The 19,803-nt window shown below is 36.9% G+C and overlaps 1 protein-coding gene across 1 annotated transcript; it reads right to left on the bottom strand.

Annotated features, from left to right (window-relative positions):
- Positions 1 to 10,546: 10,546 nt before the first annotated feature.
- NAA11 (N(alpha)-acetyltransferase 11, NatA catalytic subunit) lies at positions 10,547 to 11,242 on the bottom strand. The gene has a single exon (XM_006907621.1). The coding sequence runs from the start codon at positions 11,237 to 11,239 to the stop codon at positions 10,547 to 10,549; it is 693 nt and encodes a 230-aa protein (XP_006907683.1). The 5' UTR covers positions 11,240 to 11,242.
- Between the last annotated feature and the right edge of the window lie 8,561 nt (positions 11,243 to 19,803).

Below are 19,803 nucleotides of genomic sequence, written 5' to 3'. Positions count from 1 at the left end.
GGGAAGGGAAAAGAATGGGGGGTTACAAATGACAAAGAATGTATTAAAAATAACATACATGATATAATCACCTTGTATGAAATATATGTACAATCACATACATATATTGAATGATCACACTTATGTAAAATTCTATGTGTATATATTTTATTTTTTAATATTTTATTTTTAGAGCAGTTTTAGGTTTACAAAAAAAAAATAAGCAGAAAGTAGTTCCCATATGTTACTCAACCCTTCCCATGAATGTTTATACAACTTGTTATATCTTTTGAGTATTTTTGCTTCTTTTGACAAATTAATTTAAATCTGGAGGGTATCAACATGAAAAAAACGCCTTGCAAATTACCTTTATGAGGAATTCAATGCCTTATACTAGTCAGTGATTTTCAGATGGCAGTATGCAAAACAGTCACCTGGAGGTTTGTTAAAAATATAGGACTCTTGATTTTGTAAATTTGAGCTAGAGTCAAAGAAACTGACTTTTAAACATAGCATCTGGGTGATTTTGACACAGTAGGTCCATGAACTATATTTTGAGGAAATCTGGGCTAGAAATTCTTATCCACTGATTAGAAATCTCTCTTGAAAGTGTTCCCCACACCACCTCCACTGAAATAAAGATCTGATGCTACAATTAAAAAAAAAAAAAAGATTGTGTTCATTTTCAAATGTTGTGTCAAATGTTAACGTGGAAAAAATTCTTAGTGACCGGGGTAATCTATGGACCAGTGAACACAACAAATTCTCATATACCATTCACTTGTTTGGAAGTCAAAAGTGAAGAAATACTATCAAAGCATTCTAATATAATAAAAGATGTAATGTCAATTATTGTTGGTACATTTTTAAACACTGTATATGTTTTTTGTTGTATACATTTTGATGAAATCTATGAGATTTTTATTGAAATTATTAGGCCATTGACCTTATGTGACAAAATTCCAAAGACGAACAGGATTTGTGTGTATATTTTTAAGAAGGGGGTTTTGAACTATTCAGGATCTAATCCAAATCCCCCAAAAGGCTAGTTACAAGTGTGGTGGGACTGTAGTTCCAGGGCTGGCGCTGAGCTTGACCTTACTTAATCAAAGTGTGGTTCCTAGACCAGCCACATCAGCACTGTCTAGGAACTAGTTAGAAATGCAGACACTTAAGCCCCACCTCAGAACAACTGAAACAAGATCTGCATTTTTAACATGATCCCCCAGATGACTCATCTGCATGTTAAAATTTGACAAAACTTCCTTTCAGCTACTTCAGAGTCCTGATCCTTTCCAAATTTTCCGAGCTTTAGACTAACATGCAGCACTGCTTCCCACTTCTCCCACACATCCACATGCCCCGTTATTTTAGATGATTACCTCTTGCCCCTGTTCTTATCTCCAAAAGGGAAAAATCACACAAATTCTAACTAGGTAATGCATAGGTTTCATTGACAAGTTTCTCCCTTTTAGCCAAAGAAACTTTTTATATTGATTAATATTTCTGAACAATTTGCTGATAGACCTGAGCCCACATAGTAGTTTCTTTAAAGGGGCGTGGGTCATTTTCTGTAGCTAGAACAAAGGTATTCACTATTAACTATCTTACATGCTTGTTTCAGACTTGCTTTGGCCACTCTAGGACTGTATTTAAGTAAAAAGCAGACAGTCCATAAAGAAAACAATTCGTCCTGTGTAAAAAGAACAATGTTATTACAAAAAGCAATGTCACAGGCTACCACAATTTCAGTGTTATAGAAAGCTACTGCCACTGCTAAATCAGTGTTATTACCCTGAACCACTTGGGAACATGCTAATTTATACCCAGAGCAATATTAGTATTACTGTTTATTTTACTTTCATTATCTAAATAGGCACAGTCCAAACTAAGTAGGTTGCTACAATTCTACCTTCTCTTGGTATGAGACTGGGGAAAAGGATATTATAGTAACAAAGATAAGCAGCTAATACTTTTAGTAAATAACACTGTAAAAGTCAGATTATCATTTCTTATTTTCCAATCACTCCAATTCCTATCATCAAGTTATAGAGACAGTAATGTGCCTGGAGATGAAGAGAAATCATTCAGGTAAGCTGAGGCTACTCCTTCTGTTTCTCCATCTGCTATGCTGTTAACACGAAGACATATTGACAGGGGCTCAAGGAAAACATGGAATATTTCATCAGTAAGATTATGCTACCCTAGAGACAGATGTTACAAAGCTGCAATATTTAAAAATAAAGAGATAAACACATGCTTGAGGGGAAGGAATAAAACCCTTTTAGAGTTGTGAGAAAAAATCAAAAAGAAAAAAAGATGGAAAGATAGATGAGAGGCAGCATGTGTGAGTAGGTCAAGAAAGGTTCTGTGATGGCAGGCCTCAAACTTCCTTGGCTCTCGTGCAGCAGGTCTCGTGTCCAGGTGTTCCATCATGATCCCAGGAGGATATTTGGAAGGTTGTGTTGGCACAGAAAATGGCAAATCCTAACTGTGTAGGAAAGAGACTTTTATATCTGCCTCAGGCAATTATTTACCATTAGGTAGGCATTCTTAGAGTACATTGTAGTAGATCTATAAGAAGTGCTTAGCAGGGCTGATTATGATTACAGAGAACAGATTTATCTCTTGTCCTCAGATGGTTAATGTCAAGGCTTTGACCTAAAACCACATATACCAGTTTTCATAAAAACTTAAACATGAAATGCTATATACTATGGCAATTCACATTCAGTGAATATAAAAATAACATTAAATAATGATAACTCTAGACTTTTCTGGTGACTTACATTGCAGAGGTCAAAGTATTTTGTTTTCACTTATTTTTACTGGAGAAAAATAGTAAACCAGGATTATAATGGTGAGTTACATAAATATTTACAAATGACATAAGTTGCCATGTATTAAGTTAAAACTTAACATTTCGAAACAGCAGATTCTCCTTTTTTGCTATAGTTTTCACATTTTTCTAAATAAAATGCAAAGAATGGCAATAGGGAAGTGAAAGGAATTTTGGCTTTGAATTCAAATAGACTTGGGTTCAGATCCTAGATATCTATTTTGCTTTTTTCAGCTTCAGTTTCCTCATCTATAAAACAGGGATAATACCTACCTCCGAAGGTTGCTGAGAGGATTAAAGATATTATTAATCAAGGTCCTAGCACTGTGCCTGAACAATATAGGTACTCAAAAAATGGTAAGGTATGTCATTACAAAAAAACCAAAAGAACAAATTGACACAAGTACATCAGACATTCCAATTTAATTACTGGTTGTCCTTTTCTTAAAATCTCCAAGTTCTGACTGCATAGTAGAAGCCTTTATCACTTTCTCAGACTGGGAAGGAGAATACCTCCTCAAGAAAGGGGAGGGTATGGCAGAGGATGAGTTCCCAGAACAAGGAAGAGGAAATAGAATACTTCTATCAGAGAGGTAAGGGAGAGGAAGAGGACACGCAGTCTGACTTGATGATCCTGACTATACCCTCAAGAAGGAAAACCCAGATAAATAATAAAATAAACTGAAATCAAAGGAACTTCAGGAGTTTACCCTGCTTCTTGTTTGGCATTCTAGGAAGAACCACCTTGAAAGACAACCACATCCAACATAGGACTACTAAAAACAATAAAATGGCAGCATGGTGTGAGTAGGTCAAGGAAGGTTCTGTGATGGCAGGCTCTTGTGCAGCAGGCTCTTGTGTCCAGGTATTCTGTCATGATCCCAGGAGGGTATGTAGAAGGTTGTTGCTGAGAGTGAGAAGCCTTTGGGGTCACTGTAAGATGACCTCAGAACAGATGCTGCAGAGCAGACAGGCTAAGCCAGGGCTCACAGGGCAGACGTGGCTGAGACACAAGGACCTGCAATGCTGTTGAGAAGTGGAAAGAGAGCAAGTGAGGAGAGGACTATAGGCTTTGACCACTCTGAAAAAATAAAATACTGGTTTAACAAATGACAGACATTAGCAGAAGATCAAGGTACCAGTATCCAGTTTAGACTAGATATATCTCCATGGAAGCCAATGAGAATTCACATGACAGAACAAAGATCCACACATGGATCTGGGGCTTTCTCCCCTCCATGCTGTGAGGACACATGAACTTTTCCCGAAAAGAAAAAAAAATAAAGAGCCATTTCTGACAGAAAGGGGTGGGAGAAGAACACTCAAAGACAGCTCTACCCTAAAGATCCAATTTTAAACCTAAAGAAACCAAGATACTTTTGTTTGCCATCTTCAAGTCCTATCCCATTCTACTCCACTCAAAAATTTTCTAAAGAAATGAAAGACCTTTTTAGTTCTTGATAAGCTACATGGAATGTATCCAATTCTGTATGTCATATTTTCTTTCTGTGAGGCCTGGGGATGAAACCTAAATACCCATTATGTCTCTTTATTCATAAGTTTAAAGTATCCTAATTATATTAGGTAATAAGTAGTACTTTATATATATTTTCTCTCTTTTTATTTTACTGCATAGGTAATTTGGGAGGTTCCTTCCTTCCTTCATTCATCCAATGAACATTTACTGAGTACCTACCATGAATGAATAAAGTTCTAGGAGTTTAAGATAAATGAGACATGAACCCTCTATCTTTAGTAAGGTAGAACAGTTTGTGTGCTATCGAATGGAATATATGTTAAAGAAAAGCTAGTAGAGTACTGCTGCCCATTACTGAATAACTGCAAAGAAAAGAAAACAAAACTGAACCTTACAACTGTAAAGATGCATTATCTTTTCCCATCTATCAAATGCATACAGAATAAGATAAAGTTGACTATTATGCACAGAGCAGTTAAAAAGCATTTCTGTACCAAATCATAATTACAGAAAAGTTGGTTTCCAGAATAACAGTAAGTCAAGTTGCAGGACAGTCAGAGAGGCATATAATACAAAATATAATTTTTTAAAAAGTATATTTGCTATAATGAATAAGGAATAAGATGTAGGATATGCAATGAAGAGAAATAGGGAAGAAAGATCACCATCATTATCTTTTCCAATTTGTTGCAAATACTGTTAAGATAGGCATGCAAAATGAGTTATATAAACAACAGAAATTGTATTGCCATTTTAGTTTTCTCAGTAAATATTGCCTGATAATTTTAAGACATTAAATATAAAAAGTCAAATAACACTGCAATAAATGCCCTGGGATAGTTTGCTATTTAAGGGTGTAGAAACTATTCATAAAGTCTTTTTCAAATATGAATATTACAGCCCTAATTTATGAGTTTATAAGTTCAAATATTTACATTACTAGGATTTCTGAAAGGTGGGCAATGGAAGCCTGAGAAATACTTTGTTATCATGACTTTATGAACACAAAACAATTTTATGGCTTTGCTTTTTAAAAAAATCCTATGATGATCTGAGGATATTAATCTATAGAGATAACATTATAGAATGTTTTCAGAAAGGCTTTTACTTGAGCTCTATCAACCACTGCCATTCATAGTATTTTTACTATCCTCTCTTCCTTACCTCTTCTACCATAAAGCTCATTAGATTTTGTATACCAGAGCAGAGTACATAATTTAGGAAAAACCTCTCCTTTTATCAGTTACCTCTGACAAATTTGGTATTTTAGGAATCCTAAATGTACAACACACACTGATGGAAAAGTGACATTGTTAGAGGTTATAAATAATTCAACAAATGGTATCTATCTGATTAGTATTTCAAAACATATTTTCTCTCTTCCCAACCCCCTCTTTATTTTCTTAGAGAGCAGTTGCATTTGAAATCTATGGTTTCTGGCATATCTAGGGTAAGGTTATACTGGGAATTTACCAGACCTGTCAGTCTCTAACTTTCCTCCATATTTCATTATATCATTCCAGTTATAATTAGTTGTCTGGTAAAATTAAGAACAGTCTATTTCAGTGAATGCTCATGTGAACATTTAACAACTTTTTGTTAGGATGACAGCTTAGCGACAGAAAGAATAAACCAGAAAGGGAGAGTCACTGAAGTAACCTTGGTTAACTCAATATTGCCAGCTCAGTGGAAAATTCTAAGATTTTTCTTTTTTTTTCTTTTTTGTTATTAATCATCAAGCACACATTTCTTCAGGAGATAAAAGCATCAGTTCAATGGCATTCTCCTGCTTCAACTAGCATGTTTTGAACTGACCTGTCTTCATGGCTATGGCTCCCTAGAAACTTGGCCATTGATGAGCGTTGATTCAGCTGAATGCTTTGACATTCAGCTTGTCAGTGAAAGCTATTTTAATCATTAAGATGCATCTCCCTTCCAAGATTGCAAACTGTTGCTGCTCATATTCTATCATTTGAATACTGTAGAGAAGAAAAGAACCTGAATGGTTACTATTACTACAAATTATATTAAGAGCTAAAATTACCCGATATTTTAACTGTGCCAGGTATTGTGCTAAACAATTTACAGAGACTGTTTCATTTAATCTTCACCATCATGGAGTCTCACTATCTGATTCTGATCCCTGTTCTCCATCTATGATCTGTATAACAGGTGGCCCTCATGTGTAAAATGGAATAATAGTACCTATTTCAGAAGGATATTATGAGGATTAAATGTCACAACTCATCAACAGACCTTAGAATAGCACTTGTAACAGAGTTCTCAGTATTAGTAGTAAATTTTATTAGCATTTTGTAGATGAAGACACCCAATCTCTTCATCAACTGCCCTAGTCACCATCACTTCTAACTTCAACTCTCCCTCATGCCCAGACCCAAAGGAAGAGAGAAGGGAAAAATGAAAAGTGGTTTTCTTTCAGGACCTTTTTTTCTGTAGGTATCTAACTGCACAAGAGGGAGCACCACAATTGTGGCATGGTAACACTTTTTTTTATGTTTTCCTAGTCTTTCTTCACAGTAGCCTTTTCCCATTCAGGCAATTAATATACATACCAGTAAATCCCTGTTGAATGGGATGGAGGTAAGGGATGATAACTGAAGCTTTAGAAGTTTGGGGGATGTTCAGAGTAGAGGGATTTGTACATTTGTACATTGAGATTTATTTCTTCCAGAATTTAATGAGAGGCATAATAAAGTTAGCAAGGTGGCAGAATTTGTTTCCTATGCCCAAGATTGTGCAAGAGCAGAAAATATGTGCGACTAAGCAGACAACCCTAGCTAGTCTTACAGAGTTTTCTGTGCCACATTATGGAGCAGCAGAATGATCTTGTGCCCCTAGCTGGGCACAGAAGCTTAACTTTTCACAGTCTCCAGCATCACAAGGACTGCTTCCCAGTGTGACCACACGACTATGCTGTATGGTTACTGGGACTCATTCCTCTTCCTCCTGGGCACACAGCTAAACTACATTTCCTAGCCTCACCTGCAGTTATTTGGGGAAATGTGACTGCCTTTTAAAACCTATAGAACCCCTATGTGCATTCTCTTCATCTGCCAAGCCGAATGTATATGAACCAGCGGAGGACACACGATTCTAAAAAATGGCAGAATCATCGAATCAGAGATTCCTAACCTGGAATCCATTAAAAGAATTTCAGAGAAGTATGACCTTGGATTTTGAAGAAAAGAAATTCTGTATTTTCACCAACCTCTAACTGAAATTTAGCATTTATTTCAATTATGAATGTAGGCACCAATGCACAGTAGTATTAGCAAAACTTATGACTTTGTCACCAATAAAAATCATGGGAATATTCATGTTATCTTACTGTATGGAGTATCTCAACATATCATTTACACTTAAATTTTCTTGGAAATAACAGTAATTACTAGACCCACTGCTAATTTTTTTTATTTCATATGCTAATAAAGAAGTACATATATAACAAATTTGTTTTAAAATAGTTTGATAACTGTAGTTCAATAAAACTGGTTTCCTTTGTAATCCTATATGATTTTTATGCCTTTTAAAGTTAGTTTTCTGAGGAGGATACTTTAGGCTTCACCAGACTGCTGTAAGAGGCTATGGAACAAAGCAAGTTAAAACCATCTGTTCTAGATGTATTCCTAAATGACTTAATGGAGTAAGGTCCATTTTTCCTTCTTTCTTCCACATCCCCACCACACAACTGACCTACATTAGAATGTGGTATGAAAAACGAGCTTTCATTGTGTTAAGTTATTGAGATCTGGGGGTTATTTTTTAGAAGTTAGGCTATGCAGACTAATACCCTTGCTACCAAAATGGCCCAACACATGATGGGGAGCACTAGAGACTTGAAGAAGATCCAGAAGTGAACCGTGAGGACCAAAAGTTAGATGAGACCAATAATGACGTCTCAGCAAAAATCAGCCTGGAAGGAAAGTGGTGATGCTCAACGCAGGAAACATCTCCTTCAACTTAGACATAAAGGACATAAAGTTCAATTATAGTAATTTAAAGAAACATTTCAATTATTCCTGAATTTATACATTTGTACACTGAGATTTATAACTGCCACACAATTATTTTCTTATTTATTATTTCTCTTCCCTATGAGGGTGACAATGTTTCTTTCTCATAGCCAATACTAAGTCCTTTTGAATTCATATATATGTGTACACACACACACGCACACACACGAGTATGCAATCTCCAATTAGTTCTGTTATACTTAAAATAATCCTCCTCAGCTAGAATTTAACACTAAAAAGAAGGCCTAATAACCACAAAGATGAGATGAGATCAATATTACATAAGTCCTTCCATATAGGAATTTGAAAGTTAATTTTTAAAAAGCCTTGCTGGTTTAAATAAAATAGTCTTGACAGGGTTTTCAAGATAGTTTTAAATTTGAAAACACTCCTCTCAAGGCAGTTAAGTTTAGTTTAATTTTACTTTCCTCTTTTAGACTATTCTGTCTTTAACTTAACTTTAGATCAAATGAATCTATCATTATGAAACCTTTGGGTTGTTAAAAGTCAGATGCAAGGACTCCTCTGAAGATGGACTCTTTCTAACCCTCAAAAACGTACAATATCTAAATTTTTGTAACCTATGGAACAATAAGTGAATGAAAAAAGCAAGGTTAGTATGCTATACAGTTTGAGTTTCAGCATTAAAATATGTAAAAAATATAGTTATTCTTAAATGCTACATAATGTAAATATCAGCTCTAAGTCTTATGCCTGGCAAATAAAAAAATTTTTTATCAGTAAATTAATCAAGCAGCATTTAATTTTATTATATGCAATGTCACTCATGACTAGACTTTGTTAAGAGAAAGTTGTTGCCTTTTTCACATGTAAGGGTAAGGCAAACCAGGATCAGAAATTAAAGTTTCTAAATTGACATTACTGACCCTTGAAATTCTTAAGGTGTTACAAAGTTCCTTGACGGAAGTTGAAAAATCTTTTAAACTGTTTTTTAGTGGCTGCTTAGTGTTAGTGTGTATTGGGAAGTATAATTGTTTTTGTCCTTTAGCTTTTCATTCATGGTAATTTTCACACATTCCAAACAATAAAGAACAGCAAGCATAATGAACTTCCCAAATACCTACTATCCAACTTCAATTATCATATCCTGCCATTCTTATTTTATCTATTTCTCCTTCCCCAACACTTTTTTTTTGCTGAGTATTTTAAAGTAAATCCTAAACACCAAATTATTTCCTCTCTAATTATTTCAGTATGTACCTCTGATGGATAGGGACATTTTAAAATGCAATACTATAATACCAATCAGCTCATCTAACAAGATTATTAACAATTCCTTAACAGCATACAGTCTGTGTTCAAATTTTGCCTGGCTATCTCAAAATGTCTTATATTTGATTTTATTATTTAAATCAGGATCAAAACAATGTCCACAATGACTGCATTTGGTTGATATATCTCTAAAGTTTGTTTTAATAAATTCCTCCTCCCCTTTTTAAAAATGACATTTATTTGTTGAAGAAACCAGGCTATTTGTTCTGTAGAAATGTGCTTTTTCTGGATTTGACTGTTTGCATTATGGTATAGTTTAACATGTCTGTCTGTATGTATATATAATTTTCTTTTGGCAAAGAATATTTTATAGGTGTTACTGTGCACTTCCTACACTTCCTTTTGCATTAGGAGGCACGGCCAGTGAGGTGATGTGTCCGTGGGGGACATTGTCTGGGTCCTCCTCCATTTAGTAATGTGACACTTGAGCAGTGACTTTAAGTGTTGTCAGTCTGATCTATCATTGTAAAGTGCTCCAACTTTCACCTAATAGTATTAGCTACTTATGACTAGTTGGCTAGATCTATTATTTCATCAGGAGTTGCAAAATAGTGACTTTATAATTCGATAACTGTTTCTGCATTTGTTAGCTGTAATTCTACAAAGAAATTTCTTCCATCAATTATGTGGTACCCTGAAATAAAATTCATACCAAAAAGGTAGGATAAACGCTTGTTATCTTTCACTGAATTTAATCTATTTTTACCATATAAGTTGAAGTCCTGTTAACTTCCTATGTGAACAATGAGTTTCCCCTAACCCAATCTATACCCCTCCCCAAAATCACCAGGTGGTTTTCACTGTGAAACCTAGAAGAACTAGAATGGGATGGGATAGCATGCGATTGGACAGGCCGAGATATGGTGCAGGGGTTTGGGGTAGGAAGAAATTGGGTCAGGGAAGAGAGAATACCTTAAGCACGCTCTAGGAGGTGGAATCTGAGTCTTCTGAGCTGTCCTGGACATCAGTGTTCTCCGTAGATTCGCTGGGTTCCTTGCTGTCACTCCCACTACTGTCAGCGGCCGGGTTCTTTTCTTCCTGACCGGCCTCTTCAGAACCAGGAAGTGTGCTACCCTGGCTCTCCCGGTTCCCCTCGGAGCCCAGCAGCACATACTCGCCCTTCTTCACCTCCGGCTGCCGTCTCAGCTCATCTGCCATGTGCGAGAGATCCCGCTTCATAGCATAAGCATCTTCCCCATCTGCATAATATTTGGGTTCTACTTCGCTAATCTGAAAGTTGAGGGTGTTAGAATACAGGTGTAAGGCTGCCCGGTTACTCTTCCTGACGTGCAGTGACACATACTTGGCACCAAAGTTCTCTATCATGGCCCGGGAGGCCTGGTCCATCAGCTTCTGGGCCAGGCCGAGGCGCCGGTGTGAACGTTTCACGGCCAGTGAGGTGATGTGTCCGTGGGGGACATCGTCTGGGTCCTCCTCCATTTTGGCCAGGACGTAGCCCACAATCTTCCCGTCCTCGTCCTCGGCGATATAAGAGAGCTGGGGCCAAGAAAGGCCATGGTAGAAATAATATTTCATCTGGTAGTTCTCGGGAAGGCAAAGGAGGTTGCAGTGTTGCATGTTCATCAGGTCGTCTGGCCCAGCATTGCGGATGTTCATGACGGCGGTGGTCGAAGAGCCGTAACGGAGGAAAACGCTACTGCCAAGCGCAAGGAGGACTGCGTCAGGGTCTTGAGTCCAGGGGGCCAAAGCCGCAGCGCGGGCGGTGCGGTGGCGACCAGGCGGAACGACCGGGAGGCGGAAGGGGCCGTATTAAGATGCGGCTTCCGGAAGTGCGCCACCTAGTCCCAGCCAATGAGGTTTTCATTCACTGTGCGTGTGCGTGCGCAAGGCTTAGGGGTTGGGGACGTGGAGTTCACTAAGCCCTAGTTGGCTTTAAACATAGTATTTTGTCCGTACCGTCATTATTGTTTTCTTTGAGTTGTAACTTTTTAATTTGGATACATCTGGATAAATTTTCACTGAATGAAGCCATGTAACCAGAATTTAGATCAAGAACCAGAATATTACATGCACCACAGAAGCCCTCACTCACATCCCTTTCCATTCCCAATACCCCCATGTCCTGAGTAAGAACTAAACTTCTAACCTTCTTTATATAAATGGAATCATAGTGTATATATTCATTTTGTGTCGAGATTTTTCTGCTTAATATTGTTTCAGCTAAGTTGAGAGTTCTTCAAACTCTTGTTGGATTATCCATTGTCTAAATATATCACTATTTATTCATCCATTCCACCGTTGATGGCAGTTTGTATTATTTTCAGTTTTAGAATAGTATAGGTAGTGCAGCTAAATCTTCTAGAACATATCTCTTGTCGACATACGCATATCTAACTAGGATTAGAATTAGAGTCAGAAGATAAGACATTCAACTTTCAAAAATAACGCCAAGCAATTTTCAAAAGTGGTTGCGCCACATTCTCATCAACATTTGGTATTTCTCCATCTTTTTCACTTTAGCCGTTCTTGTGTGAGTGGTGGTATTACATTGTGATTTTATTTCGCATTTCCCTGACGAGTAATGAAAATGAACACCTCTTTACGTGCTTATTAATTTTTATGTTTTTTTTAAGAAGTTTTTCTCAAGTCTTTTGTTCATTTTTCTATTGGTTTGTATGTCTTTCTCATTAATGTTTAAGGTGTGTGTGTGTGTGTGTATGTATATATATTATACATATATATGGATATATCCATATATATCCCATTTACCATTTACCCAGAGAATACTTGCCAGCAGCACTTGTGGCTGTAGCATTTACCCCGAGATAACGCAGATTACAGTCCTAGCCTTACACTCAAAGTTTGCCACAAAATATCTTGTTTTCATTATTTTCGCATCACTCTAGTATGTCAATAGTCTTTATGAACAAATGACATCATTCTATTTATAGCATTCTGGTTTCAGTAGTGGTATTTCCATTTATAAAATATAGTAGTTCTCGACCGCTGAAAATGTCAATTCCTAGAAAACATAGCATTCCTACATGTGATGTTAAATTCACGCTGGCAGCAAGATGTACTTTTTTTCTGAACAGGAAATAGGATGTGCGCGCGTGCGTGCGCGCACACACACGTTCTGGATATGACTCCTTTGTCAAATATATTTGTACAAATAGCATTCTACTCTATTGTTTGATTTTTCACTCTCTTAATGGTGACTTTTGACACCAACTAGTAATTTTAATATAGTACAATTTGTCCAGTTTTTAAATTTCATAGTTAATGCTTTTTGTGTCCCGTTTAAGAAATCTTTGACTTCAGGGTCACAGAGACATTCTTCTGTGTTTTCTCCTGAAAACATTATGGTCTTATATTTAATGTTTAGATATGAAATCCATTGGAATTTATTTTTGTGTATGTTGTGGATAGAGGCTCAGCTATTTTGTGTGCGGGGGGGGGTATTCTGTTTATCTAGCACCATTTATTGAAAAAAATCACTTTCTCCACTATATTGCATTGTTGTCTCTGTCATAAATCATAAGTTGCATTTCTAGATATATTTTAAATTTTTCATGCCATGTAGATAAAGCAAGATTTGTGGTATTTTTTTTTAATGTCATCTTTTTCTTTATTCTTAAAATATGATACTATTAAAGTCCAAGAGGTATTGGGTTGGTCCTTGTGTGATCTCCAGTACTTTGGGGGACACAGAACTGAGCTCCTAGGAATGTGAAAGCATCATCTAAAAAAGCTAGCAGCAACTACTGTGTCAAGTTCAAAGGCCCAAGTCAAATCCTGGCCACATTCATGGATGTCTGGTAGGCCTTGGGCTCCAGTTCTTGGGAAAGGATGGAGGTGGAAACTGTTTGGAGAGGACAATTGAGCAAAAGAGGTCCCAGAACCAGAAGAGTCTGGAGGGAGAAGAGGTCTAGGCAAAGGATAGCGATCTTCCTCTCTTTTCTGGTGGTACCTAAGGGCAGAGGAACATGACCCCGGTAAGGGGCCAAAGTAGGTAGTAGCTACTTGGATCCCATAGGGAAAGGGGGTATTTCTTTGTTAATGCGGAGAAGTCACATTTATTAGCATCACTTGCACATAAGCTGCCTATTTATATATCTTATATACAAACTTCCTTTTCAATTTCCTAGCATATCATTACCTGGGGACTCAAACTCCAAAGTTTATTCTATTGTAATTAGGTAGTCTTTTGTCTTATATTATGTTGTACACTAACACATCTAGCATATGTATGCAGCACTCTTTCATATGAGTATAGGCACACCTTTATTAGCTAAAGTAGTCTAGAGATGTGTGATTTGTGAAACAGTTTTATTAGCCACTATTTTTTGTTGTAATTTAACAATTAGATATGTTTTTATTAATATGTTTTTAAGATAAGATTTTAGCTCCTTGATATTTTGATCAACTCTATACATTGGAAGTTATTTCCCAGTATTATTTCCACTCAGAAAATTTTATGTTATACCTCACTTCATGGATATCACTCTTTAAGGTGATATCACTCTAAAAGCCTAATCCTGAAGAGTCAGTTGATTCTTCTATAAAGTCCTTCTTTTAAAAAGCATAGGCTACCAAAATTTGAGTACATCATGTTCTTCTATAGGATCATTGTGTCTTTATTGGCTTTCTAGAATAGAGACTTGACAAATGGGACAGATATGACAAATAGACCACCTTAGAAGAACTCAAATTCACATATTAATTATTTATCTGTTATTTGTGCTGTTAGCTCTTCTGTTTATCCTTCTCATTCCATGAACCATGAAAGCAAGATAAAGAAGATCCTTGGGCCCAAACAAATTTCAAAAGAAGAGACACCCTATTAACTAGTAAGTTTTGTTTGTTTGTTTGAGGCTATTTAATTTTAAATCTGAAACCTAATCTTAGAGTAAGGCAACAGCAAAAAGAGTTTTCAGACAACCAGTTGGTCCCAGAAAGAGGAAATGGCATTACTTTGTCTGCAGTGTGAGCCAAAGCATTTCCGTGCCTAAGTCATTTGGAGAGCGGTATAACAGCTATGTTATAAGGGAATTGTATGATATGTAACAGGTCATCAATAACTGAACAAATAAACATTTTTTATACCTACTGAGATGATAAATTCTCATTATTTTCTTCATTGTCCATAATCATAAACAACACCAAAGATTATAACTTCAGGCATACAAGTTAGCAAGAACAGGTAGCAAAGAAAACTTTTCTACTTTCTCACGTTACTGCTTGCATATCCTAAACCAACATTTTTTTTTCTGGCCATTGACAGGGCATAGATACATAAAACATGAGATTAATAATTTTGAAAACTAAATAGTTTTTGAAGTTAACATTGGATTTGAAAAGTGGGCAGTGGCTGTAAGTCATGAAATTCTCCTTGCATTGAAACAGTAGCAAAGAAGCTGGGTTAATATAAGCCCAAACTTCTCTGTTTTCGGAGAAGTATCAAATTACATATTTTGTTAAGTTAACATTAGAATATGATTGTGTCTTTAGGAGTGCTGGACTGTGTGGGAAATAACCACAGTCAGAGAAGTGCTAACGACCAAAGTGGAGGAAGCCTCACTCAGAATAGCCACTATAAGCAAGGACTGAGTCAGGTTAGAATGGACTCATATAACCATTGGGCCATTCTTTGTCTTTTTGAATCTGTGTTCACACCTAAAACAATTCCTTTTTCCTCAAAGTATAAAAATATACGAGCTTATGATTACCAAGAAGACTTAATGCTGGGGTTCTTTAGAGGGTTTGTTTAAAAAAGGGAAAAGCCTTTTTGGCTTCTGTGACAAAGGTCTTGGCTCTGGGATGTTAGTTCTAATTAGATTCAAAAAAGCTTTGGATTAAAAGCAACTCCAATATGCTATGTAAGCAATAGCTAGCTATATACCCAAGAGAGTGGATGTTTGTGGAATTTGGGTGGGCCTCTGGACTGAGACTTTTTTTTTATCCTATTAAATGACCTCACTCCTGTTCCTATACATATGTAATGTCCTAAGTAATGAATCTGAGACATGCATTACCATATATTCTTTACAATCTTTATAACAGGCAGTAAGATTTAAGTATTTAATCTTCCAATTAGGGAGTGGCTAACAGAAGGGCAGCAAGTCTTGGACAAGGGTGGAGTTTCCAGTATACAAATGGTTATCTAAATCCCTTTACGAATGTGGGAAAACAAAGTCTTTCATTATAGCCTCAAGGAATTTGGGTCAATGTAAATTCAGGTATGTTCTGCTCTGGAGTTGTATTGGAAAATAAAACAAATTAGAACAAAAATTCACTGCCGTAATATAGTAGTATGTATGAAGCAGGATAGCAAGGAGACAGGTTTGGGAATCACGGAAAAAGAAGGTAATGCTGTATTATGTGCTGCTTGGAGATTTGTTAAATCATGAACATCTCTGCTACGTTTCTTGCATTACCAAATGGATGGAAATGTGAGGGATTATTTTCAAGCTTTTTCTTGAAGTAAACAGATGATTCAGCATTATAATCAGCCTAGAGGGTGGGATGTAAGCAATCATTGTTAAGGATCGTTTTGCCTGTGGGAGAAGAGCCTAGGAAGGCTTCAGAGAGACATAACATTTGCTTTGATTCTTCCTTATATTTTCAGATTTGGCTAGCATATCCTCTATTCTGGGCAGTCTTTGTTATGGCACGAACAATTCTAAGACCCACGGAGCCAAATGAGATTAATTATGAGCCTTTATTAGCCGGCCAGTGACTGACTGCCACGCAGAGTTTGAGGAGATCAGCCCCGGGGTTTGAGAGGGAGGCAGTTATAAAGCCTAGAACAAGCAAGCAGATTACGGAAGCAGAAGTTGGCCATTAGCGCAATACATCACCTAGTACCACACACTGGTTAACAAGTAAGTGGATTACAAAAGCAGACATTGGCCATCTTCATATCTTATTCAATACACCTCCTAAACCACACCCAAGCAAGTAGGACAACTGCTGGTATCTAAAGATATTTCTTCCCTGCAGCTGACTTAGCTAGTTGGCTCACTTGAAAGTTTTCCACCCTTAAGATCTTTGATACTCTTCCCCCTGGAAAAATGAACTACTTTATTTGTGTGTTCTTCTCAATCACGTCTATGCTATATGTTTATCATATACTTTAATTTCTACCTTCTTTTTTTCTTGAAGATTTGACCCTGTCTTATGAAAATAGTTGTTTTTCTAGGGACTAGTAAATTGCATGCTGCATAGTGGGCCTTGAGTGAATGCTTATGTAATAAATATGTAATGAGATATAAATATATTAAGACAAGCTAAGTAAATCCTTTTGTTATACAATCAAAATAAATTGTATGATTATAGTACATATTTTTGTATAATGATGTCCATTATTGTTGCTTTTAGTGTCTAATATGATGGTACTTATTTATGCTACATCACTTTCTATACTTAGCATTAGTTTCTAACCAGCTACATTATGTACCAAATGCTACAATGTCTAGGCTACTCAGAGATTTGCATATCATTTTCATTATATAAAAGACAAGTAAATTGAATATAATTTAGCAACCAGACTACACCTCTAAATTTCTCTTTAGGGCCTTGGGAAGTGGATTGGCCATTTTTGTAATTAATGTTCATTTCTGACCCTTCACCTACAAACTGTTTCCCTGACTCACTTGCCAACCAGCTTCCAGGTAGATTAGATTCATGGGAGGTCGGGGAAGGGGGGCGGGGGTGTGAGAAGGAAAGGATGGGAGAAGCCAGGGCAGTATCTCCCTGCAGTGGTTGGTTTCCTCTGTGGTTTCAGCTCCCCACTAGACGGCCTCTGCTGAGTTCTAGTTTTCCCACCAGGCAACCATGGCTCCTAGTCTCTGGTAATAAGACTTTTCCCTTTTGTCCCTCTACCCCTGGAGGCAGTAGTGGCTTCTTGCAGTTGCTAATCTTTTGATTGCTTCCCTGTTCGCTTCTCAGCTCTTCCATCACTCATTACTTGTGTACTAAATTCCCTCATTTAAATTACCTAGAGTGGTTTCCTGGCTGGTCTCTGTCTGATAGGAATTATAGTACTTGCTTGGTTTTAATGTAAATTTAAATTTCATATTGTTTTCTCAGTGTGATATGCAGAACCTAAGTACTACATCCATTAGTGGATGATAATAAGGCAAAATATTCAGAGACAGTCATAGATTCACTGTTCTCCATATGAGAAGAGAAGATATTTTTCAATTTATAGAATTACTGCTGATGGAGATACCAAAAACCTGTTCCATCAGATCCATACTATTTCCACGTAACTTTCTCATTTGTCCCAAAGGAAGTCAAGCACTACAAGACCTTCAGAGATCATCAGAAGTCCCTGGTAGTATGGTATCAGAAGCAATTTGTATGTAAGCTCAAAAACATTATTGCATGGAAATAGATGTGGGAGTGAAAAGTAACAATAGAGAGGGAATGATGACTGGAGACGCTGTTACATTTAAAGAGAAGCAGTGACTTTAAGAAATCATGCTGGATATTCTGAGAAAAAGCTTGTCTTTCATTCTTGATTCAATCATTTTTTTAGCTGTGATCTTGGGCAGGCCACTTAACTTGGCTAGTCTTTCGCTTTTCTACTATGGAGGATGGAAATCTATATACCAACCCTGCTACTTTGTTTTGAGAATGAAATAGGATAATATATGAGAGCTTCATGCAAAGGGTTAGTATCATTATCAAATGTATTATTTTATAGAAGAAGTTGTCTTGAAGCCCCAAACATGCTAATAGAAATACTTGAGGAAAACAAAAATTGGGGCAAGGTAAAGGAAATGCAGCAAGTGCAGAACAGCAGAAATTAGGAATAGGCTCAAAATAATTAGATTAAGAAAAGTAGTACTGGGATGATAAAAAAAAAAAGGCAAGGGAACAATAATCTCTAGCTTTTGAAAGGACACAAGAAGAGAAAACTAATTTATGTCATTTTCCCATTTAAATCTTATAGTTTGTTCTATTATTAGTTATTTAACCAGCCTTCTTTAAAACCTCACTGACATATTTTAGTCCATGATCCCTTTGGAGTATTGGATGCAATCAAATGCTCTCATCCATATTGTGAAGTAGTAAGTAGAGTGATTAAGTGAGAAAAATAAAACTACTTGAGCAATTAGTCGGAAATTTAGAGAGAATCTAGCATGCCAAACTCCTACATAAATTTCTTTTGGTTTCTTGGTGTATAACTGGTTGTCAACATTTACAAATGTTGTCCCTTTAAGATCTCCATGCTGATTGGTCCTATCACTTCGAAAATACTTGACTTAATTGTTTTTATTTTTTATGTATGTGCCAGAATTTCAGCTGCTAAAAAGTAAATTCTTTCTCAAACTCAGGGAGCTAATAAACCCTCTCAATGATTGTCCGTGGAAAAAGTTTCTTTCAAAAAGAAATTTTAACAACCATGCTAATTATTTGGGTTGAACCACATGACACCTTATATCTTTTCTAGTTCTAAAATTCTGAATAAATAAATAAATAAATAAATAAATAAATTCTGCAACTATTAGTCTAGCACACATGAATTTTACTGTTGGTGGAGAAGGCTAGTGGACGTCAAAAAGGAGAGATGTCGGGAGCCTTAAGCCTGCATCCGAAGATAAGAACCACATCCTGTTATCGAGAACAAACTCTGCTAGCTGTGACCTTTGGACAGCCACGGCACTGTGAAGCACCCGCCATTTCCCGTGTCTTTGTTCCCCATTCCGCCACCTGCAGAGCGGGAGCCTGCAACTGCTGGCACAGCCCATCTGTTTCTGACTAGCCAGGTAGAAATCACCTCATCTGGTGGACACCAATAAGCTTGTAACGAATACTCTCTGATCAGTCCTGCCCCTGCCCTCTCCACTTGAGTGTATAAATATAACCGCTCGAAAATAAAATTTTGAGGCTTGATCAGAACACTGTCTTGCCTCCACTCTTTTCTCCCGCCCATGTTTTCTTTAAGGTGCGGTCCTCCTCGGGTTCTACGCAATAACTAGGTCCTGCAGGTCGGGACACCCACCCAACCACCCACCAGAGATGAATGAAACAGGAGTAAAGATTTGGCCCAGAGCTGTTCATCTACAGGCTGCTATCGCCTTTGAGATGACCCAGCCTGGAAAGCTCCACCTAGGCAAGCATGTATGGGTTCAGCCACAATTATATTCTCTAGAATACAGCCTGGGAAACAGAGAAGCTCAAAGTCTTGAGGTATAGAGAGAATAGAGTTA

This window comes from Pteropus alecto, unplaced genomic scaffold (genome assembly GCF_000325575.1).
Source record: "Pteropus alecto unplaced genomic scaffold, ASM32557v1 scaffold161, whole genome shotgun sequence".
Classification (NCBI taxonomy): domain Eukaryota; kingdom Metazoa; phylum Chordata; class Mammalia; order Chiroptera; family Pteropodidae; genus Pteropus; species Pteropus alecto.
The sequence above is the reverse complement of the archived record's forward strand: the minus strand, read 5'-3'. Positions and strand labels throughout refer to the sequence as shown.